Genomic DNA, 17,864 nt, shown 5'->3' on the forward strand with positions numbered 1-17,864 from the left:
GGGTCACTTGTGGGGTAGTTATACTGCCCTGGCAATTTAGGGGCCCAAATGTGTGAGAAGAACTTTGCAATCAAAATGTGTAAAAAATGACCGGTGAAATCCAAAAGGTGCACTTTGGAATATGTGCCCCTTTGCCCACCTTGGCAGCAAAAAAGTGTGACACATCTGGTATCGCCGTACTCAGGAGAAGTTGGGCAATGTGTTTTGGGGTGTCATTTTACATATACCCATGCTGGGTGAGAAAAATATCTTGGTCAAATGCCAACTTTGTATAAAAAAATGGGAAAAGTTGTCTTTTGCCAAGATATTTCTCTCACCCAGCATGGGTATATGTAAAATGACCCCCCAAAACACATTGCCCAACTTCTCCTGAGTACGGCGATACCACATGTGTGACACTTTTTTGCAGCCAAGGTGGGCAAAGGGGCACCTTTCGGATTTTGCAGGCCATTTTTTACACATTTTGATTGCAAGGTACTTCTTACACATTTGGGCCCCTAAATTGCCAGGGCAGTATAACTACGCCACAAGTGACCCCATTTTGGAAAGAAGACACCCCAAGGTATTCCGTGGGGGGCACGGCGAGTTCCTAGAATTTTTTATTTTTTGTCACAATTTAGCGGAAAATGATGATTTTTCTTTTTTTTTCTTTTTTCCTTACAAAGTCTCATATTCCACTAATTTGCGACAAAAAATAAAAAATTCTAGGAACTCGCCATGCCCCTCACAGAATACCTTGGGGTGTCTTCTTTCCAAAATGGGGTCACTTGTGGCGTAGTTATACTGCCCTGGCAATTTAGGGGCCCAAATGTGTGAGAAGAACTTTGCAATCAAAATGTGTAAAAAATGCCCTGCAAAATCCAAAAGGTGCACTTTGGAATATGTGCCCCTTTGCCCACCTTGGCAGCAAAAAAGTGTGACACATCTGGTATCGCCGTACTCAGGAGAAGTTGGGCAATGTGTTTTGGGGTGTCATTTTACATATACCCATGCTGGGTGAGAAAAATATCTTGGTCAAATGCCAACTTTGTATAAAAAAATGGGAAAAGTTGTCTTTTGCCAAGATATTTCTCTCACCCAGCATGGGTATATGTAAAATGACACCCCAAATCACATTCCCCAACTTCTCCTGAGTACGGCGATACCAGATGTGTGACACTTTTTTGATGCCAAGGTGGGCAAAGGGGCACATATTCCAAAGTGCACCTTTCGGATTTCACCGGTCATTTTTTACAGATTTTGATTGCAAAGTACTTCTCACACATATGGGCCCCTAAATTGCCAGGGCAGTATAACTACGCCACAAGTGACCCCATTTTGGAAAGAAGACACCCCAAGGTATTCCGTGAGGGGCATGGCGAGTTCCTAGAATTTTTTATTTTTTGTCGCAAGTTAGTGGAATATGAGACTTTGTAAGGAAAAAAGAGAAAAAAAAAAAAGCATCATTTTCCGCTAACTTGTGACAAAAAATAAAAAATTCTAGGAACTCGCCATGCCCCTCACGGAATACCTTGGGGTGTCTTCTTTCCAAAATGGGGTCACTTGTGGCGTAGTTATACTGCCCTGGCTATTTAGGGGCCCAAATGTGTGAGAAGTACCTTGCAATCAAAATGTGTAAAAAATGGCCTGCAAAATCTGAAAGGTGCACTTTGGAATATGTGCCCCTTTGCCCACCTTGGCTGCAAAAAAGTGTGACACATCTGGTATCGCCGTACTCAGGAGAAGTTGGGGAATGTGTTTTGGGGTGTCATTTTACATATACCCATGCTGGGTGAGAAAAATATCTTGGTCAAATGCCAACTTTGTATAAAAAAATGGGAAAAGTTGTCTTTTGCCAAGATATTTCTCTCACCCAGCATGGGTATATGTAAAATGACACCCCAAAACACATTCCCCAACTTCTCCTGAGTACGGCGATACCAGATGTGTCACACTTTTTTGCTGCCAAGGTGGGCAAAGGGGCACATATTCCAAAGTGCACCTTTTGGATTTTGCAGGGCATTTTTTACACATTTTGATTGCAAAGTTCTTCTCACACATTTGGGCCCCTAAATTGCCAGGGCAGTATAACTACCCCACAAGTGACCCCATTTTGGAAAGAAGACACCCCAAGGTATTCTGTGAGGGGCATGGTGAGTTCCTAGAATTTTTTATTTTTTGTCGCAAGTTAGTGGAATATGAGACTTTGTAAGAAATAATAAAAAAAATAAAATCATCATCATTTTCCGCTAACTTGTGACAAAAAATAAAAAGTTCTATGAACTCACTATGCCCATTAGCGAATACCTTAGGGTGTCTACTTTCCGAAATGGGGTCATTTGTGGGGTTTTTCTACTGTTTGGGCATTGTAGAACCTCAGGAAACATGACAGGTGCTCAGAAAGTCAGAGCTGTTTCAAAAAGCGGAAATTCACATTTTTGTACCATAGTTTGTAAATGCTATAACTTTTACCCAAACCATTTTTTTTTTTTGCCCAAACATTTTTTTTTTAATCAAAGACATGTAGAACAATAAATTTGGCGAAAAATTTATATATGGATGTCGTTTTTTTTTGCAAAATTTTACAGCTGAAAGTGAAAAATGTCATTTTTTTGCAAAAAAATCGTTACATTTTGATTAATAACAAAAAAAGTAAAAATGTCAGCAGCAATAAAATACCACCAAATGAAAGCTCTATTAGTGAGAAGAAAAGGAGGTAAAATTCATTTGGGTGGTAAGTTGCATGACCGAGCGATAAACGGTGAAAGTAGTGTAGTGCCGAAGTGTAAAAAGTGCTCTGGTCATGAAGGGGGTTTCACCTAGCGGGGCTGAAGTGGTTAAAGGGATTCTGTCACCTCCCCTAACCCAAAGAACGATTTTAAAGCAGCCATGAAGCACAGCTTACCTGGATTAGGCTGTGCTCTTTTATCTTGCAATCCGTCCAGCAGTTTCTGCAAAAAACGACTTTTATTGATATGCAAATGAGTCCTGAATGTGCCCAGATGGGCGTTTTGTTCCTCTTAGAGAGCCCAGTACTGCCCCTCTTACAGTGCCCAGCCCGCCTTCCTTGCACTGTCTAACCGCCCCCAGCCTGCCACAGCCTCTCCTCCCTCTCCTCCCCCTCCCTCACGCCGAACGAACTCTCGCACAGGCGCAGTACCCACTGAGGGCTGCGCCTGTGCGATCAGCAGGAGACTGAGGGCAGGAGCTTCATCCTCGTCACTGGGCATGCGCCGAGCCCAGTGACGTCCGATGCTCGCTCTTCCATGCTGACTGAGGGAAGAGCGAGCATCGGACGTCACTGGGCTCGGCGCATGCCCAGTGACGAGGATGAAGCTCCTGCCCTCAGTCTCCTGCTGATTGCACAGGCGCAGCCCTCAGTGGGTACTGCGCCCGTGCGCAGGGCCGTTTCTAGGACCGGGCGGGCCGGGCGGCCGCCCGGGGCGCTGTCAGAAGCTGTCAGAAGGGGGGCGCCGGCAGGGGCGCCCTCTTGTTGTGTCTCCTGTGTCTCTTGTTGTGTCTCTCTGTTATTATTACATTTACTCTCCCGTCTCGTGCGCCCCTGGTGCCCCCCCCCCCCCCCCCCCCCCCGAGATCTCTCCTGCCGAGTCCTCTCTTACAGTGTCCGTACGTACCTCCTCCAGTACGTGCGGACGGCGCTCACTTCTGACATCATGCGCCTGCTCCTCCCACTAGGCGGCGCAGGCGCGTGACGTACAGTAAGTGAGTGAGCGCCAGCGCCGCACTGCCTGCCAGCCTGTTACCGCCCTGAACAGTGCTGAAAAGAAGCACTGCTGTGAGTGACAGTCCAGAGGCGTTCAATGTGGTTACAACACAAATTCTATAATGGGGACACTGTGGTCTGTGGGTGGGTGGGCATTAATTACAATGGAGGGCGCTGTGGGAGATATCTGATTTCTGAAAATGGGGGCCACTGTGGGGGACATTAAGTTTAATAAGGTAGGATCACTATGGACATTAGAATGCTGCTGTGGGTGTCATTACTGTATAATGTCTGATAGGCCTAGTCCTGAGCTGAGTTATATTACCCTGCCCATGCCCTGTATAATAATGTACCCATCCCTGATACCCCGTCCCCTTAGTTATATTACCCCTCTGGGGTAATATAACTAAGGGGTATCAGGGTGCATTATTATACAGGACAGGGTAATATAACTCAGGACTAGTCTAGGCCTATCAGACATTATACAGTTATAATGACACCCACAGCAGCCTCCATTCTAAATAATGTCCATAGTGATCCTTATTAAAAATAATGTCCCCCACAGGCAGGCTCTGCGGGCGGTGGCGCTCACTCACTGTACGTCACGCGACACGTGACATACAGTGCGTGAGGTGAGCACCGCCGCCCGCACTGCCTGCCTGCCTGTTACTGCCCACCCGGAGCAGTTCTTCTCTATCACTCTGCCTAGGACTTTTAGCAGTTTAAGCAGTAATTTATGATTTTCTTTTGCTCTAAATGAATCTTGTGTGCTGTAAAAAAATAAATATATGGTGAGACGGTTGCAAGTACTCTTCTGATATGATTTCATCGACCAGTTTTGATGGGGGGGGGAGTTTTTTTGACACTCGCCCTGAGAGAAATTTTATCTAGAAACTGCACTGCCTGTGCGAGAGTTCGTTCGGCGTGAGGGAGGGGGAGGAGAGGGAGGAGAGGCTGTGGCAGGCTGGGGGCGGTTAGACAGTGCAAAGAAGGCGGGCTGGGCACTGTAAGAGGGGCGTTACTGGGCTCACTAAGAGGAACAAAACGCCCCTCTGGGCACATTCAGGACTCATTTGCATATCAATAAAAGTCGTTTTTTGCAGAAACTGCTGGACGGATTACAAGATAAAAGAGCACAGCCTAATCCAGGTAAGCTGTGCTTCATGGCTGCTTTAAAATCGTTTTTTGGGTTAGGGGAGGTGACAGAATCCCTTTAATTCTTGTGGAACGCCTAAAGGGTTAACAAAGTTTGTAAAATCGGTTTTAAGTAACTTGAGGGGTGTAGTTTTTACAATGCGGTCATTTATGGGGTTATCAACTATGTAGGCCTCACAAAGTGACTTCAGACCTCAACTGGTCCTTATAAAAAAAAAAAGGGGGGTTTTGGCAATTTTCTTAAAAATTTTAAGAATTGCATCTAAGCCTTCTAATGTGCCCAAAAAATTAAATTACATTTCCAAAATGATGCCAACATAAAGTAGACATATGGGGAATGTTAAGTAATAAATATTTTATGAGGTATCACTTTCTGTTTTAAAAGCAGATAAATTGAAATTTAGAAAATTGCAAATTTTTCTAACTTTTTGGTAAATTTGGGATTTTTTCATAAATAAAGGTGAAATATATCGACTCAAATTTATGACTAGCATGAAGTACAATGTGTCACGAGAAAACAATCTCTGAATGACTTGGATAAGTAAAAGCGTTCCAAAGTTTTTACCACATAAAGTGAGATATGTCAGATTTGCAAAATTAGGCCTGGTCAGGAAGGGGGCAAATGGCCCGGATGGGAAGTGGTTAAGGCTAGGTCTACACTACGACATTTTTTCGCTCCAATGTCGCGCAACAATTTTTATAATGATAGTCTATGCTGCGACACAACAGTCGCAGCAAAATCTATTTCATATTGATTTTTTACGACAGTCGCAGCATGTCGCAGTGCGACACCATAGACTATCATTATAAAAGTTGTTGCGAGACATTGGTGCGACAAAATGTTGCAGTGTAGTTGTGCCCTATGTGTCGCGCAGACCTAGCCTAACCCCTTTTATCTGACGTGTCATTTATGTGGTAATAACTTTGGATCACTTTTACTTATCCAAGCCATTCTGAGATTGTTTTCTCTGGACACATTCTACTTCATGACAGTGGTAAATTTGAATCGATATATTTCGCCTTTACTTATATATAAAAAATAAATAAAAATTACCAATAATTTGCAATTTTCTAAATGTTAATTTCTCTGCTTTAAAAACAGATATTGATAACTGATAATATAGTTATTGCTTGACATTCCCCATATGTCAACATTATGTTGGCATCCTTTTGTAAATGTTATTTTATTTATTTAGGACACGGAGTATAGAGCATCAGTATGAAAACGTATGAAAACCCTTTTAAAGACCAGATGTCCTATGGAATTAAATTATAGAACTGATTTGTTGTATACTGTATTTTTTGCCCTATAAAATGCACTTTTTTCCCTTCCAAAGCGTCTTTTGGAGCGAATACTAATGAGCTCTTCCTAGCGGCTCATTTTCATATACTAAAACTTCATTATTCTAAGCAATGCGTGCACATATGAACATGGGACCAACACAGATGCCTTCAGCTGCCAAGCGCACATGTAACAGGTCAGCCAGTGTCATAGGTAGAAATCTGCTGACAGATGTCCTTTAAAAGTACCTGTATAGTGTTTTTGAACTTCTTGTAGACAGTATAAAATGGCAGAGAAATTGCTCTTTAAAGGGACTTGATGTATAAATCCCTGCTCATTCAGTGCCTAGGACTCAAGTGGGCAGTCCACCTTAGTGACTGACCGCTATCCCAATATGCCCAGTTATGCAGCAAAGACTGTCAATTCGTGAGAAGGACATTTTGAGTGAATGAATGTCAAGTTATAGTGAATATTTTTCAGCAAAACTATATATCCTCTATATATGAATTTGCTCAGTTCCTTCTGCTGGATAACATACTGACAGCAGGTTGGACTGCGGGTACAACATGACAGGTTCCCTTGACAGAGGTCTTCTCATTGCAGCACGTCCGACTTCTGTAGCTTCTGCCGCAGGGGAAGTGTTACATGGCGGCCATGTAATATGGTTGGGACATATTGATACTTAGCAGCGCTCTGTCTTGGTGTCATTACATACATATCATTTATTAGGGGCCATCTCTAGGGTACACAACGGTGAAATCGTCATGCAGACTAAGCAACTTTTCTCTTCTCTCATAGTCATGTCCTAGATATAAGCCCCTTCCCCCTTTAGGCTACTTTCACACTGGCGTTTTGGCTTTCCGTTTGAGATCTGTTCAGGGCTCTCACAAGCGATCCAAAACGGATCAGTTTTTCCCTAAGGTATTCTGAACGGAAAAGGATCCGGTCAGAATGCATCAGTTTGCCTCCGTCTCCATTCTGCTTTGGTGACCGTCTGATGAAACTGAGCCAAACTGATCTGTCCTGGCCCACAGAGTAAGTCCATGGGGACGGATCCGTTTTCTCTGACACAATCTGGCACAATAGAAAATGGATCCGTACCCCATTGACTTTTAATGCTGTTCAAGGCTGATCCGTCTTGGCTATGTTACAGATAATACAAACTGATCCATTCTGAACGGATGCAGACGATTTATATTATCTGAACGGATCCGTCTATGCAAATCATGACGGATCCACACCAAACACGAGAAAGTAGCCTTATCTTTAAGATGCACATCTGTAAAAAGGGCTAATCCAGAATCCAGCAAAACCATGGGAATATATCGCACAAAAATAAAAATATCCAGTTTAGAAAAGCCATTTTCATATACCCTATTAGGGAATTCTCAATTTATTAATATAAAGGGGCTCTGTGTTCAGGATTCTCAACTCTTGGCCAAAATGGAGAATGGCTAAAAACAGTGGGCTGTCTATGTCTCTTAAGTGTACGTCAGTCCCATTGCTGCAACAGATTATCACATGTGGCTCCACAAGTGGACTGATATCGTCCATATACAGGAATCAATTCGCAAAATCCCTGAAATATGATTCCTTGGTGGTCAAACAAAAATGGGAGGAAGAGGTTGGGAATATATCAGACGATACATGGTAAGCTATCTGTGTGTGAAGGCCAAAGTATGTCCCAACTACTTCTTGTTCACCGTGTATACCGGACCCCATCCATTCTGTTCAGGATCGGGGTTAGGAATGGCGCTTTCTGCCCTAGCTGTGGGGAGAGTCCGGCATTCTGAGCTTTGCAATTTTTGGACAGAGGTGCTAACTTGTATTAAAGACGCTTATCATTTTATGGTTCCGCCTGGTCCAAGGACGTGTGGTTGGGAATATGGGACATTACAAACCAGGCCTACCAGGCCAGGAAATTAATTCCTAAATACTGGCTTAGACCACAACCAATTTCTAAGGTGGAATTCTTGAACAGAATATACAAGATCCTTCGCCTGGAAAAAGGAGTTTATACTAAAAGGCAATGTCTGGCTAGGTTCAATAAGATCTGTTATAAATGGGTATCGTATAGGAATAATGAGGCATAGTTGGCATATGACTGCCCTGGAGGTGTTGGGAGGAATGATTTTGAAGATAAGCGTGGTTTCTGAGGTCACATGTACAAGTGACTGGTATGGGGAGTGTCAATTCTGATGGTGTCACGGAAGGTGTACAGAAAACTAGAAGGCACAAAATGAAGATCCGCCTGACTGGATCCAAAACTAAGGAACCAAAGGGAAAGCCCTGCAACAGACCTGGATCTCTCCCTAACTGCTCAGCCTATGCAAAAATCTCAATGGTAGATGATCGCATATCCTCGTTCCTCGACTGTATAACACCTGAACACCCTATAATAGTGAGGGGACACGACCATCGGCTCCCTACACTTGATACGGAGGGAGTCAGGGTCACCTAGGATCCAGCAAACAGGAAAACACAAATGAATGAACAAAACTTATCTGTAGAAGACTCAGTAGTAGCATCAAGCATGCACACACTCCAGGAAGTTGTATAAACTGCAAAGTGATGCAGTGTGGGAAGGGATTTAAAGGGATGCAATCAGTGCATCTACATGACAGCTGAGAGAGGCTAACGAGATGAGAAAACGAAAGCAAAACAAAAGGAACCTCAAGCAGGAGGTTCTGTAGAACGTCTGACAGAGCTTCTCAGATGTCTGGTGGTGACAGTACCCCTCCTTCTACGAGTGGACTCCGGACACTCGGAGCCCACCTTCTCAGGATGGGACCTATGGAAAGCCCTGATGAGACGAGTGGCCTTAATGTCCGTCACTGGGACCCACATCCTCTCCTCAGGACCATAACCCTCCCAATAAACGAGGTACTGGAGAGAACAGCGGACAACACGAGAATCCACAATCCTAGAGACCTGAAATTCAAAATTACCATCAACCACAATCGGAGGAGGAGGCAAAGACGAGGATACAATGGGTTGGACATAAGATTTTAATAAGGACTTATTAGAAACATTATGGATCTTCCAAGTCTGAGGAAGATCAAGACGGTAGGCAACAGGATTGATGACGGACGAGATTTTGTAAGGCCCAATAAACTTAGGACCCAACTTCCAGGAGGTAACCTTCAATTTGATATTCTTAGTAGACAACCACACCAGATCACCAAGATTCAGGTCCGGACCAGGCACATGTCTCTTATCCGCCACACGCTTATATTTTTCACTCATGCTCTTTCGATTATCCTGAATCTTTTGCCAAAAAGATGACAAAGACGAGGAGAATCTGTCCTCATCAGGTAAACCAGAAGACCCCTCTCCAGAGAATGTCCCAAACTGCGGATGAAACCCATATGCACCAAAAAATGGTGACTTATCAGAGGACTCCTGACGACGGTTATTTAAAGCAAACTCAGCAAGGGACAAAAAAGAACACCAATCCTCCTGATTCTCCGCCACAAAACAGCGCAGATATGTCTCCAGATTCTGATTGACGTGCTCCGTCTGGCCATTCGACTGCAGGTGGAAAGCAGAAGAGAATGACAACCGAACCCCCAAGCGAGAACAGAAAGCCTTCCAGAATCTGGAAACAAACTGCGTGCCCCTATCAGAGACTATGTCTGAAGGAATACCATGCAATTTGACAATGTAATCAATAAATGCCTGCTCCAGCGTCTTAGGCATGAAATGCACCATTTTGCTAAAACCAGAATCACAGTCTTCCCCGAGGAATGAGGCAGGTCCGTAATGAAGTCCATGGACAGATGTGTCCAAGGACGGAAAGGAATGGGTAACGGAAGGAGAGGACCTGATGGCTGTGAATGAGGGACCTTGGCACGAGCGCAGGTCTCACAGGCTGCCACAAAACCCTCAACCGATTTACGAAGCGCCGGCCACCAGAATCTCTGAGCGATGAGATCCACTGTGGCTCTTGCCCCCGGGTGCCCAGCAAGGACAGTATCGTGGTGCTCCTTAAAAATCTTGTGTCTTAAAGCGAGAGGCACAAACAACCTCCCAGGAGGACAAAGATCTGCCTCCAATTCCGGATAAAGAGCAGAGACCACCACCCCTTCAGCCAAAATGGGACCCGGGTCTTCAAAATTCCCACCTCCCGGAAAACAACGTGACAGGGCATCCGCCTTCACATTCTTAACCCCAGGGCGGAACGTAACAACAAAATTAAACCTTGAAAAGAACAAAGACCATCTGGCCTGTCTCTGGTTCAGACGCTTGGCTGACTCCAAGTAGGCCAGATTCTTATGGTCAGTAAACACGGTAATAGGGTGTCTGGCTCCCTCTAGCCAATGGCGCCATTCCTCAAAAGCTAACTTGATGGCCAACAACTCCCTATCTCCCACATCGTAATTTCTTCGAGAAAAAGGCACACGATCGCCATTTGGCAGGAGAGGTACCCTGAGACCAGACCGCACCCACACTCACCTCAGAAGCGTCCACCTCAACTATGAAGGGCAGAGAGATATCACGTTGTACCAAGATGGGAGCAAAAGCAAAACACTCCTTGATACTAGAAAAGGCCTTACGCGCCTCTACCGACCAGGAGGAAAAATCTACCCCCTTTCTAGTCATATCAGTGAGAGGTTTAACAACAGAGGAATAATTCAAAATAAACTTCCTGTAATAATTGGCAAAACCCAAAAAACGCATCAGCGCCTTCTGATTCTCAGGAAGCTCCCACTCAAGCACAAGACGGACCTTCTCGGGGTCCATGCGAAAACCAGAAGCGGAGAGAAGAAACCCCAAAAATTGAATTTCTGGAACCGCAAACACACATTTTTCCAGTTTAGCGTACAATTTATTCTCCCACAGGATGAGCAAGACCTGAAGTAGGTGGTCCTTATGCGTTTTGATATCAGCAGAAAAAATTAAAATGTCATCTAGATACACTAATACAAATTTCCCCATTAAATTATAAAAAATACTGTTCACAAAATGCTGAAAGACGGCTGGAGCATTCATCAAACCAAAAGGCATAACCAAATTCTCAAAATGGCCCTCAGGGGTATTGAAGGCCGTCTTCCATTCGTCTCCTTCTCTGACCCTGACCAGGTTGTATGCCCCTCTTAGATCCAACTTGGAAAAAACTTTAGCCCCAACAATCTGGTTAAACAGGTCCGGGATCAGAGGAAGCAGATAAGGGTCACAAATTGTGATACTGTTCAGCTCCCTGAAATCCAGACATGGTCTTAAAGAACCATCTTTTTTCTTAACCAAGAAAAAAACAGCGGCAACAGGTGACTTTGAGGATCGTATATCAGAGATATAAGCACGCATAGCGACCCTTTCAGGTTGGGAGAGATTGTATAAACGAGATTTAGGCAGCTTGGCGCCTGGGGTGAGATTAATAGGGCAATCGTAGTCCCTGTGAGGGGGCAATTCTTGAACACCACTCTCAGAAAACACATCTGAAAATTCAGAGAGAAAAGATGGTACAGTCTTAGTAGAAACCTCAGAAACGGATGTCGTCAGGCAATTCTCTCTGCAAAAGTCACTCCAACCATTTATTTGCCTCGCTTGCCAATCAATGGTTATGTTTAGTGAGCCAGGGTAGCCCCAACACTAGAGGAGTAGGCAACCCGCTTAGGACGAAACATGACACATCCTCAACATGAGTATCGCTCACAATCAAACGGATATTGTGACCTATGCCCTTTAACGATTTCTGAGAAAGTGGAATGGAATCAATAGCAAAAACAGGTATATCCTTTCCCAAAATGCATACCTGAAAACCATAAGTTATAGCAAATTGATTATCAATGGGATTGACAGCTGCTCCACTATCTACAAAAATCTCACAAAAAATGTCTTGCTCTCTAGCGCCACCCTGGCAGGTAGGACAAAACTGGAACTACAAGCAAACGGAAAACCTTCAATTTCAGCATCAACCTTGCCAATAGTAACAGATGGAACGTTTTTAGAGGATTTTTTTATTTTTGCTTCTTTATTACTCTCAAAAAACTAGAGGGACAATCATTTGCCAAATGATTTATACCTCCACAACAGAAACAAACCTTCCTATGAGAGCTGAATCTTCTATTGTCAGAGGCAAGCAAATCCAGCTGCATGGGCTCCTGCTCAGAAGGGATTGAGAGCGACTGAGACCCCTGTGCACTGAATGAGACCGCCGCACTGTCCTTGGACTGAGTATGACAGGAAGGAGTGATCTCTCTTCTCTCTCTAAGACGCCTGTCAATACGAACGGCCCGAGACATGGCAGTGTCCAAGGAGGTAGGTCTCTCATGAAAGGCAAATGCATCTTTCAATCCCTCTGAAAGACCATGGCAAAATTGACTTCGGAGTGCAGCATCATTCCAACCACTATCAGCTGCCCATCTCCGAAATTCTGAACAGTATATCTCTGTGGACTGTTTACCCTGGCATAAAAGACGTAGTCTAGACTCAGCCAGAGCAATACGATCCGGATCATCATATGTCTGACTCTGGGCTAAAAAAAATTCATCCACAGAGGGGCCGTGCCCCCATCGGCAGCGAAAAGGCCCAGGACTGAGCGTTATCCCTGAGCAGCGAGATGATGATCCCCACCCTCTGCTCCTCATCACCAGAGGAATGGGGAAGTAGGCGAAAATGGAGTTTGCAAGCCTTTTTAAAACAAACAAAATTCTCACTACCCCCGGAGAACATATCCGGAAGCGAGATTTTAGGCTCAGAACAAATTCTATGAACGCAAGCAGAAACGGTCACCTCAAACTAAGAGACAGTTTTCCGGAGATCTGCTACCTGGCTCTCTCCTTAACTGCTCAGCCTATGCAAAAATCTCAATGGTAGATGATCGCATATCCTCGTTCCTCGACTGTATAACACCTGAACACCCTATAATAGTCAGGGGACACGACCACCGGCTCCCTACACTTGATACGGAGGGAGTCAGGGTCACCTGGGATCCAGCAAACAGGAAAACACAAATGAATGAACAAAACTTATCTGTAGAAGACTCAGTAGTAGCATCCAGCATGCACACACTCCAGGAAGTTGTATAAACTGCAAAGTGATGCAGTATGGGAAGGGATTTAAAGGGATGCAATCAGTGCAACTACATGACAGCTGAGAGAGGCTAACAAGATGAGAAAACAAAAGCAAAACAAAAGGAACCTCAAGCAGGAGGTTCTGTAGAACGTCTGACAGAGCTTCTCAGATGTCTGGTGGCGACAGATGGGGTGACCTGGGATGGAGGAGTCGTGTGACAAATTGATTGCGGGAAATGCAGGGGATAAGGTGATATCTTAGGGTGTAGGTTCTAGTTCTTTTGCGCTCTAACACGGGACATTTATGTTAGATGTGCGGTGCCCATCATCACTAGGTTGGGGGGAACGAGGTAGGGCGGTGGTTTATTATATGTTGAGATACATCTGAAAGGGTATATTTTTGCTTCTTAAAGTATCCACTATTGTAACATGGCAGGCAATTGTGGTTAAAGCAGTGCTTATTGTCTGAACATCAGATTTGTCTGTATATGGATATCCCTTTCTTTATTTTCTGTTCCTGTTTGTATTTTGTAAAATTGTTAATAAAAAATGATCTAATAAAAAACAAACAAACAGTGGGTCAGATTTACTAACTCTATAGATGGCATCAATAGTCTAGCACCAGTGGCTCATGCTGGATGATAAATGTGGTACATAGCTAGGCACCAAATCTATACCAGCTATAGGTTTGCTTAGTTACAGACAGAATTTTACACCAGACTTATGGCGCACAATAGCACATCTTTGGGCATTTCTGTTAAGCCATGGCCCATTTGGAGTAGGAGCAGAAACTTTCTCTAAACTTAGATGTGCTAGATGCCAACATCTAGGAGTGCTGATATTAGTAAATGTGCCCTGTATATCAGGATCAGTCCTCTCCTGCATTACACACACATTGATTTGAATGATAACCTATGATGGTGTTACAGGAAAAGCTGAACACTTGCTGCCAGCATTCCACACAGATTATAGCTGATCACAGGGGGTCCCAGCAGGGATTTGTTTACTGTCAAGGGATCCTGATAAGGTTTGGCCAAAGCGGAGAACCCGTTTAAGGCCTCTTGCACACGAACGTTGTGCATTGAGGTCCCCAATGCACGGGCGCTTGAATGGGTCCGTGATCCGTCCACACCGCAAAAAAATAGAACAAGTTCTATTTTTTTGCGGTGCAGAGACACGGACAGAAACGCCACGGAAGCACTCCGTAGTGCTTCCGTGGGATTCATATCCGTGCTTCCATTCTGCATCTACTTGATTGCGGACCCATTCAAGTGAATGGGTCTGTATCCGTGATGTGGAGTGCACACGGGCTGGTGCCCGTGTATTGCGGATCTGCCGTATGCGTGCCACAATATGGCTACGGGCACACAACGTTCGTGTGGAAGAGGCTTAAGATGAATCTCCCAATCAACACATTTAAACTGAGTAGGTTCCTGAATAGTTGATGTGATTGATTGAACTCTAGGCTGTATTACAGCTGCAGAAAGTCGGGCAGATCATTGCTAACAGGAATGTAGGGGCGCACGTTAGCGATAATCTTCCTGGGTAAAAGTGCAGCTGATTACCCGAAGAATGTGCAAAGCAGTAGATCATACTGGCTAATCACTCTCTGCTATTGGCAAACAATGATTCTGTGTGGGGACAAGCGATGTCATTAGCGATCACTCCTCATACTGTAGAAGGGATTGCTGTATGTAATAGCAACGGTTTCCTCCACTGACAAGCAGGCATTTAATATTGATCTCCTATCTTCAGGCTAGGTCATCAGTACCTGATTGGTGGGGGTCTGACACCCGGCCATCCCGTCGATCAGCTGCATGTGCAATGTGCATGTGCCGTCTCCCGTCTCTCTTCCTGCTGCTGTTTTGCCGCAGACATAGCAGCAGCGAGCAGGAAGAGAGACGGGAGACGGCACTAGCATAGTGCGCACCACTTCCCTTCATACAGCTGATCGGCGGGGGTGACTGGTGAAATATTGAAATCCCAGAAAAAAAAATGTTTAATATAAAAATAAAAAATTGTAGGAAATGTGGATGCTTCCTCTCCCTCCCTATTTCTGTTATACCAAGGGTAGATTTTTCGCCACAGCTTGACACACCTCTCTCTTGCCTTCCAGGTGACCCCTGTTGTACCACTTTCCAATGAATCCTGGTCTATGTCATTTGCAAAATATTTGGAGCTACGGTTTTATGGCAATCAGTATACTCGAAGAGCCAATGCTGAACCCTGTGGTCATAGCATTCACCACAACTACCACCAGTACTTCTCATACAACCAGATGGTAGCATCATTCAGGTACGGACATCATTCGCTACACCTTCAGTGAGTGTTCAGAAGAGAAACGTGGGTTTCAGTGTCTATTCTGCAGCCTGGTACAGCTATCTGTTTTTAGTGAAAGTTATATTTGGAACTATTCTTTCTCAATCTTATACAAAGCAAATGGGCCTGTAAGTAGAAAAGCATATACAGTCGTGGCCAAAAGTTTTGAGAATGAAACAAATATTAGTTTTCACAGAGTTTGCTCCTAAACTGCTTTTAGGTCTTTGTTTCAGTTGTTTCTGTGATGTAGTGAAATATAATTACACGCACTTCATACGTTTCAAAGACTTTTATCGACAATTACATGACATTTATGCAAAGAGTCAGTATTTGCAGTGTTGGCCCTTTTTTTTCAGGACCTCTGCAATTCGACTGGGCATGCTCTCAATCAACTTCTGGGCCAATTCCTGACTGATAGCAACCCATTCTTTCATAATCACTTCTTGGAGTTTGTCAGAATTAGTGGGTTTTTGTTTGTCCACCCGCCTCTTGAGGATTGACCTGGAGTTTCCAGGCCATGGACCCAAAATGTCAACGTTTTGGTCCCCGAGCCACTTAGTTATCACTTTTGCCTTATGGCACGGTGCTCCATCATTCTGGAAAATGCATTGTTCTTCACCAAACTGTTTTTGGATTGTTGGAAGAAGTTGCTGTTGGAGGGTGTTTTGGTACCATTCTTTATTCATGGCTGTGTTTTTGGGCAAAATTGTGAGTGAGCCCACCTTCTTGGATGAGAAGCAACCCCACACATGAATGGTCTCAGGATGCTTTACTGTTGGAATGACACAGAACTGATGGTAGCGCTCACCTTTTCTTCTCCGGACAAGCCTTTTTCCTGATGCCCCAAACAATTGGAAAGAGGCTTTATCGGAGAATATGACTTTGCCCCAGTCCTCAGCAGTCCATTCACCATATTTTCTGCAGAAGATCAATCTGTTCCTGATGTTTTTTTTATTTTTTTTATTAGAGAAGTGGCTTCTTTGCTGCCCTTCTTGACACCAGGCCATCTTCCAAAAGTCTTCGCCTCACTGTGCGTGCAGATGCTCTCACACCTGCCTGCTGCCATTCCTGAGCAAGCTCTGCACTGGTGGCACTCCGATCCCGCAGCTGAATCCTCTTTAGGAGACTATCCTGGCGCTTGTTGGACTTTCTTGGACGCCATGAAGCCTTCTTAACAAGAATTGAACCTCTTTCCTTGAAGTTCTTGATGATCCTATAAATTGTTGATTGAGGTGCAATCTTAGTAGCCACAATATCCTTGCCTGTGAAGCCATTTTTATGCAACGCAATGATGGCTGCATGCGTTTCTTTGCAGGTCACAATGGTTAACAATGGAAGAACAATGATTTCAAGCATCACCCTCCTTTTAACAGGTCAAGTCTGCCATTTTAACCCAATCAGCCTGACCTAATGATCTCCAGCCTTGTGCTCGTCAACATTCTCACCTGAGTTAACAAGACGATTACTGAAATGATCTCACCAGGTCCTTTAATGACAGCAATGAAATGCAGTGGAAAGCTTTTTTGGGGATTAAGTTAATTTTCATGGCAAAGAAGTACTATGCAATTCATCTGATCACTCTTTATAACATTCTGGAGTATATGCAAATTGCTATTATAAAAACTTAAGCAGCAACTTTCCAATTTCCAATATTTATGTAATTCTCAAAACTTTTGGCCATGACTGTAGATTTTATGCTGCTAAGTATAGAGCAGCTATACAGTTCTGTCACTTAAAGAGCCTCTGCCAGCAAGGTCTAACCTATTAAACCAGGCACATATCCTGATAGGGCTGATCATGCTGAAGAAAACACCTTTGTTTCCTTTGTAGCTTGCATGGTTGTGGACAAATAAGCATTTTTATCTTTAAGCAAATAAGCAGCTAGAGCACCAAGGGGCCGGCTGTAGTGTTCGAGCACTGCTACAACTCCACCCTTACTGCTCATTATACTCCACCCTCAGCATTGATGTAATGGTGCCTGCCCCTGTGACACACTAATGATCATTGGAGGCCCAGTGCTCTATGGAGTCATTGGTGGCAGAGGAGTGAGGAGCACTAAGGCCTCTTTCACACTTGCGTTGTCCGGATCCGGCGTGTACTCCACTTGCCGGAATTACACGCCGGATCCGGAAAAACGCAAGTGTACTGAAAGCATTTGAAGACGGATACGTCTTCAAAATGCTTTCAGTGTTACTATGGCACCCAGGACGCTATTAAAGTCCTGGTTGCCATAGTAGTAGTGGGGAGCGGGGGAGCAGCATACTTACCATCTGTGCGGCTCCCGGGGCGCTCCAGAGTGACGTCAGAGCGCCCCATGCGCATGGATCATGTGATCCATGCGATCACGTCATCCATGCGCCTGGGGCGCCCTGACGTCACTCTGGAGCGC

The 17,864-nt window shown here is 44.4% G+C and overlaps 1 protein-coding gene across 9 annotated transcripts in view; it reads left to right on the plus strand.

The window, feature by feature from the left end:
• Positions 1-17,864, plus strand: part of PIKFYVE (phosphoinositide kinase, FYVE-type zinc finger containing) — a 341,373-nt gene that overhangs the window by 209,383 nt on the left and 114,126 nt on the right. For 8 of the 9 annotated variants that reach the window (XM_044303222.1, XM_044303224.1, XM_044303223.1 and 5 more), the window contains one exon: positions 15,273-15,451. In XM_044303222.1, coding sequence (XP_044159157.1) covers positions 15,273-15,451 — 179 coding nt within the window. Of the gene's footprint in view, positions 1-15,272; positions 15,452-17,864 lie in introns of those variants that run through there. The other variant, XM_044303227.1, reaches the window with a different exon arrangement.

This window comes from Bufo gargarizans, chromosome 8, assembly GCF_014858855.1.
Source record: "Bufo gargarizans isolate SCDJY-AF-19 chromosome 8, ASM1485885v1, whole genome shotgun sequence".
NCBI classification, from domain to species: Eukaryota; Metazoa; Chordata; class Amphibia; order Anura; family Bufonidae; genus Bufo; species Bufo gargarizans.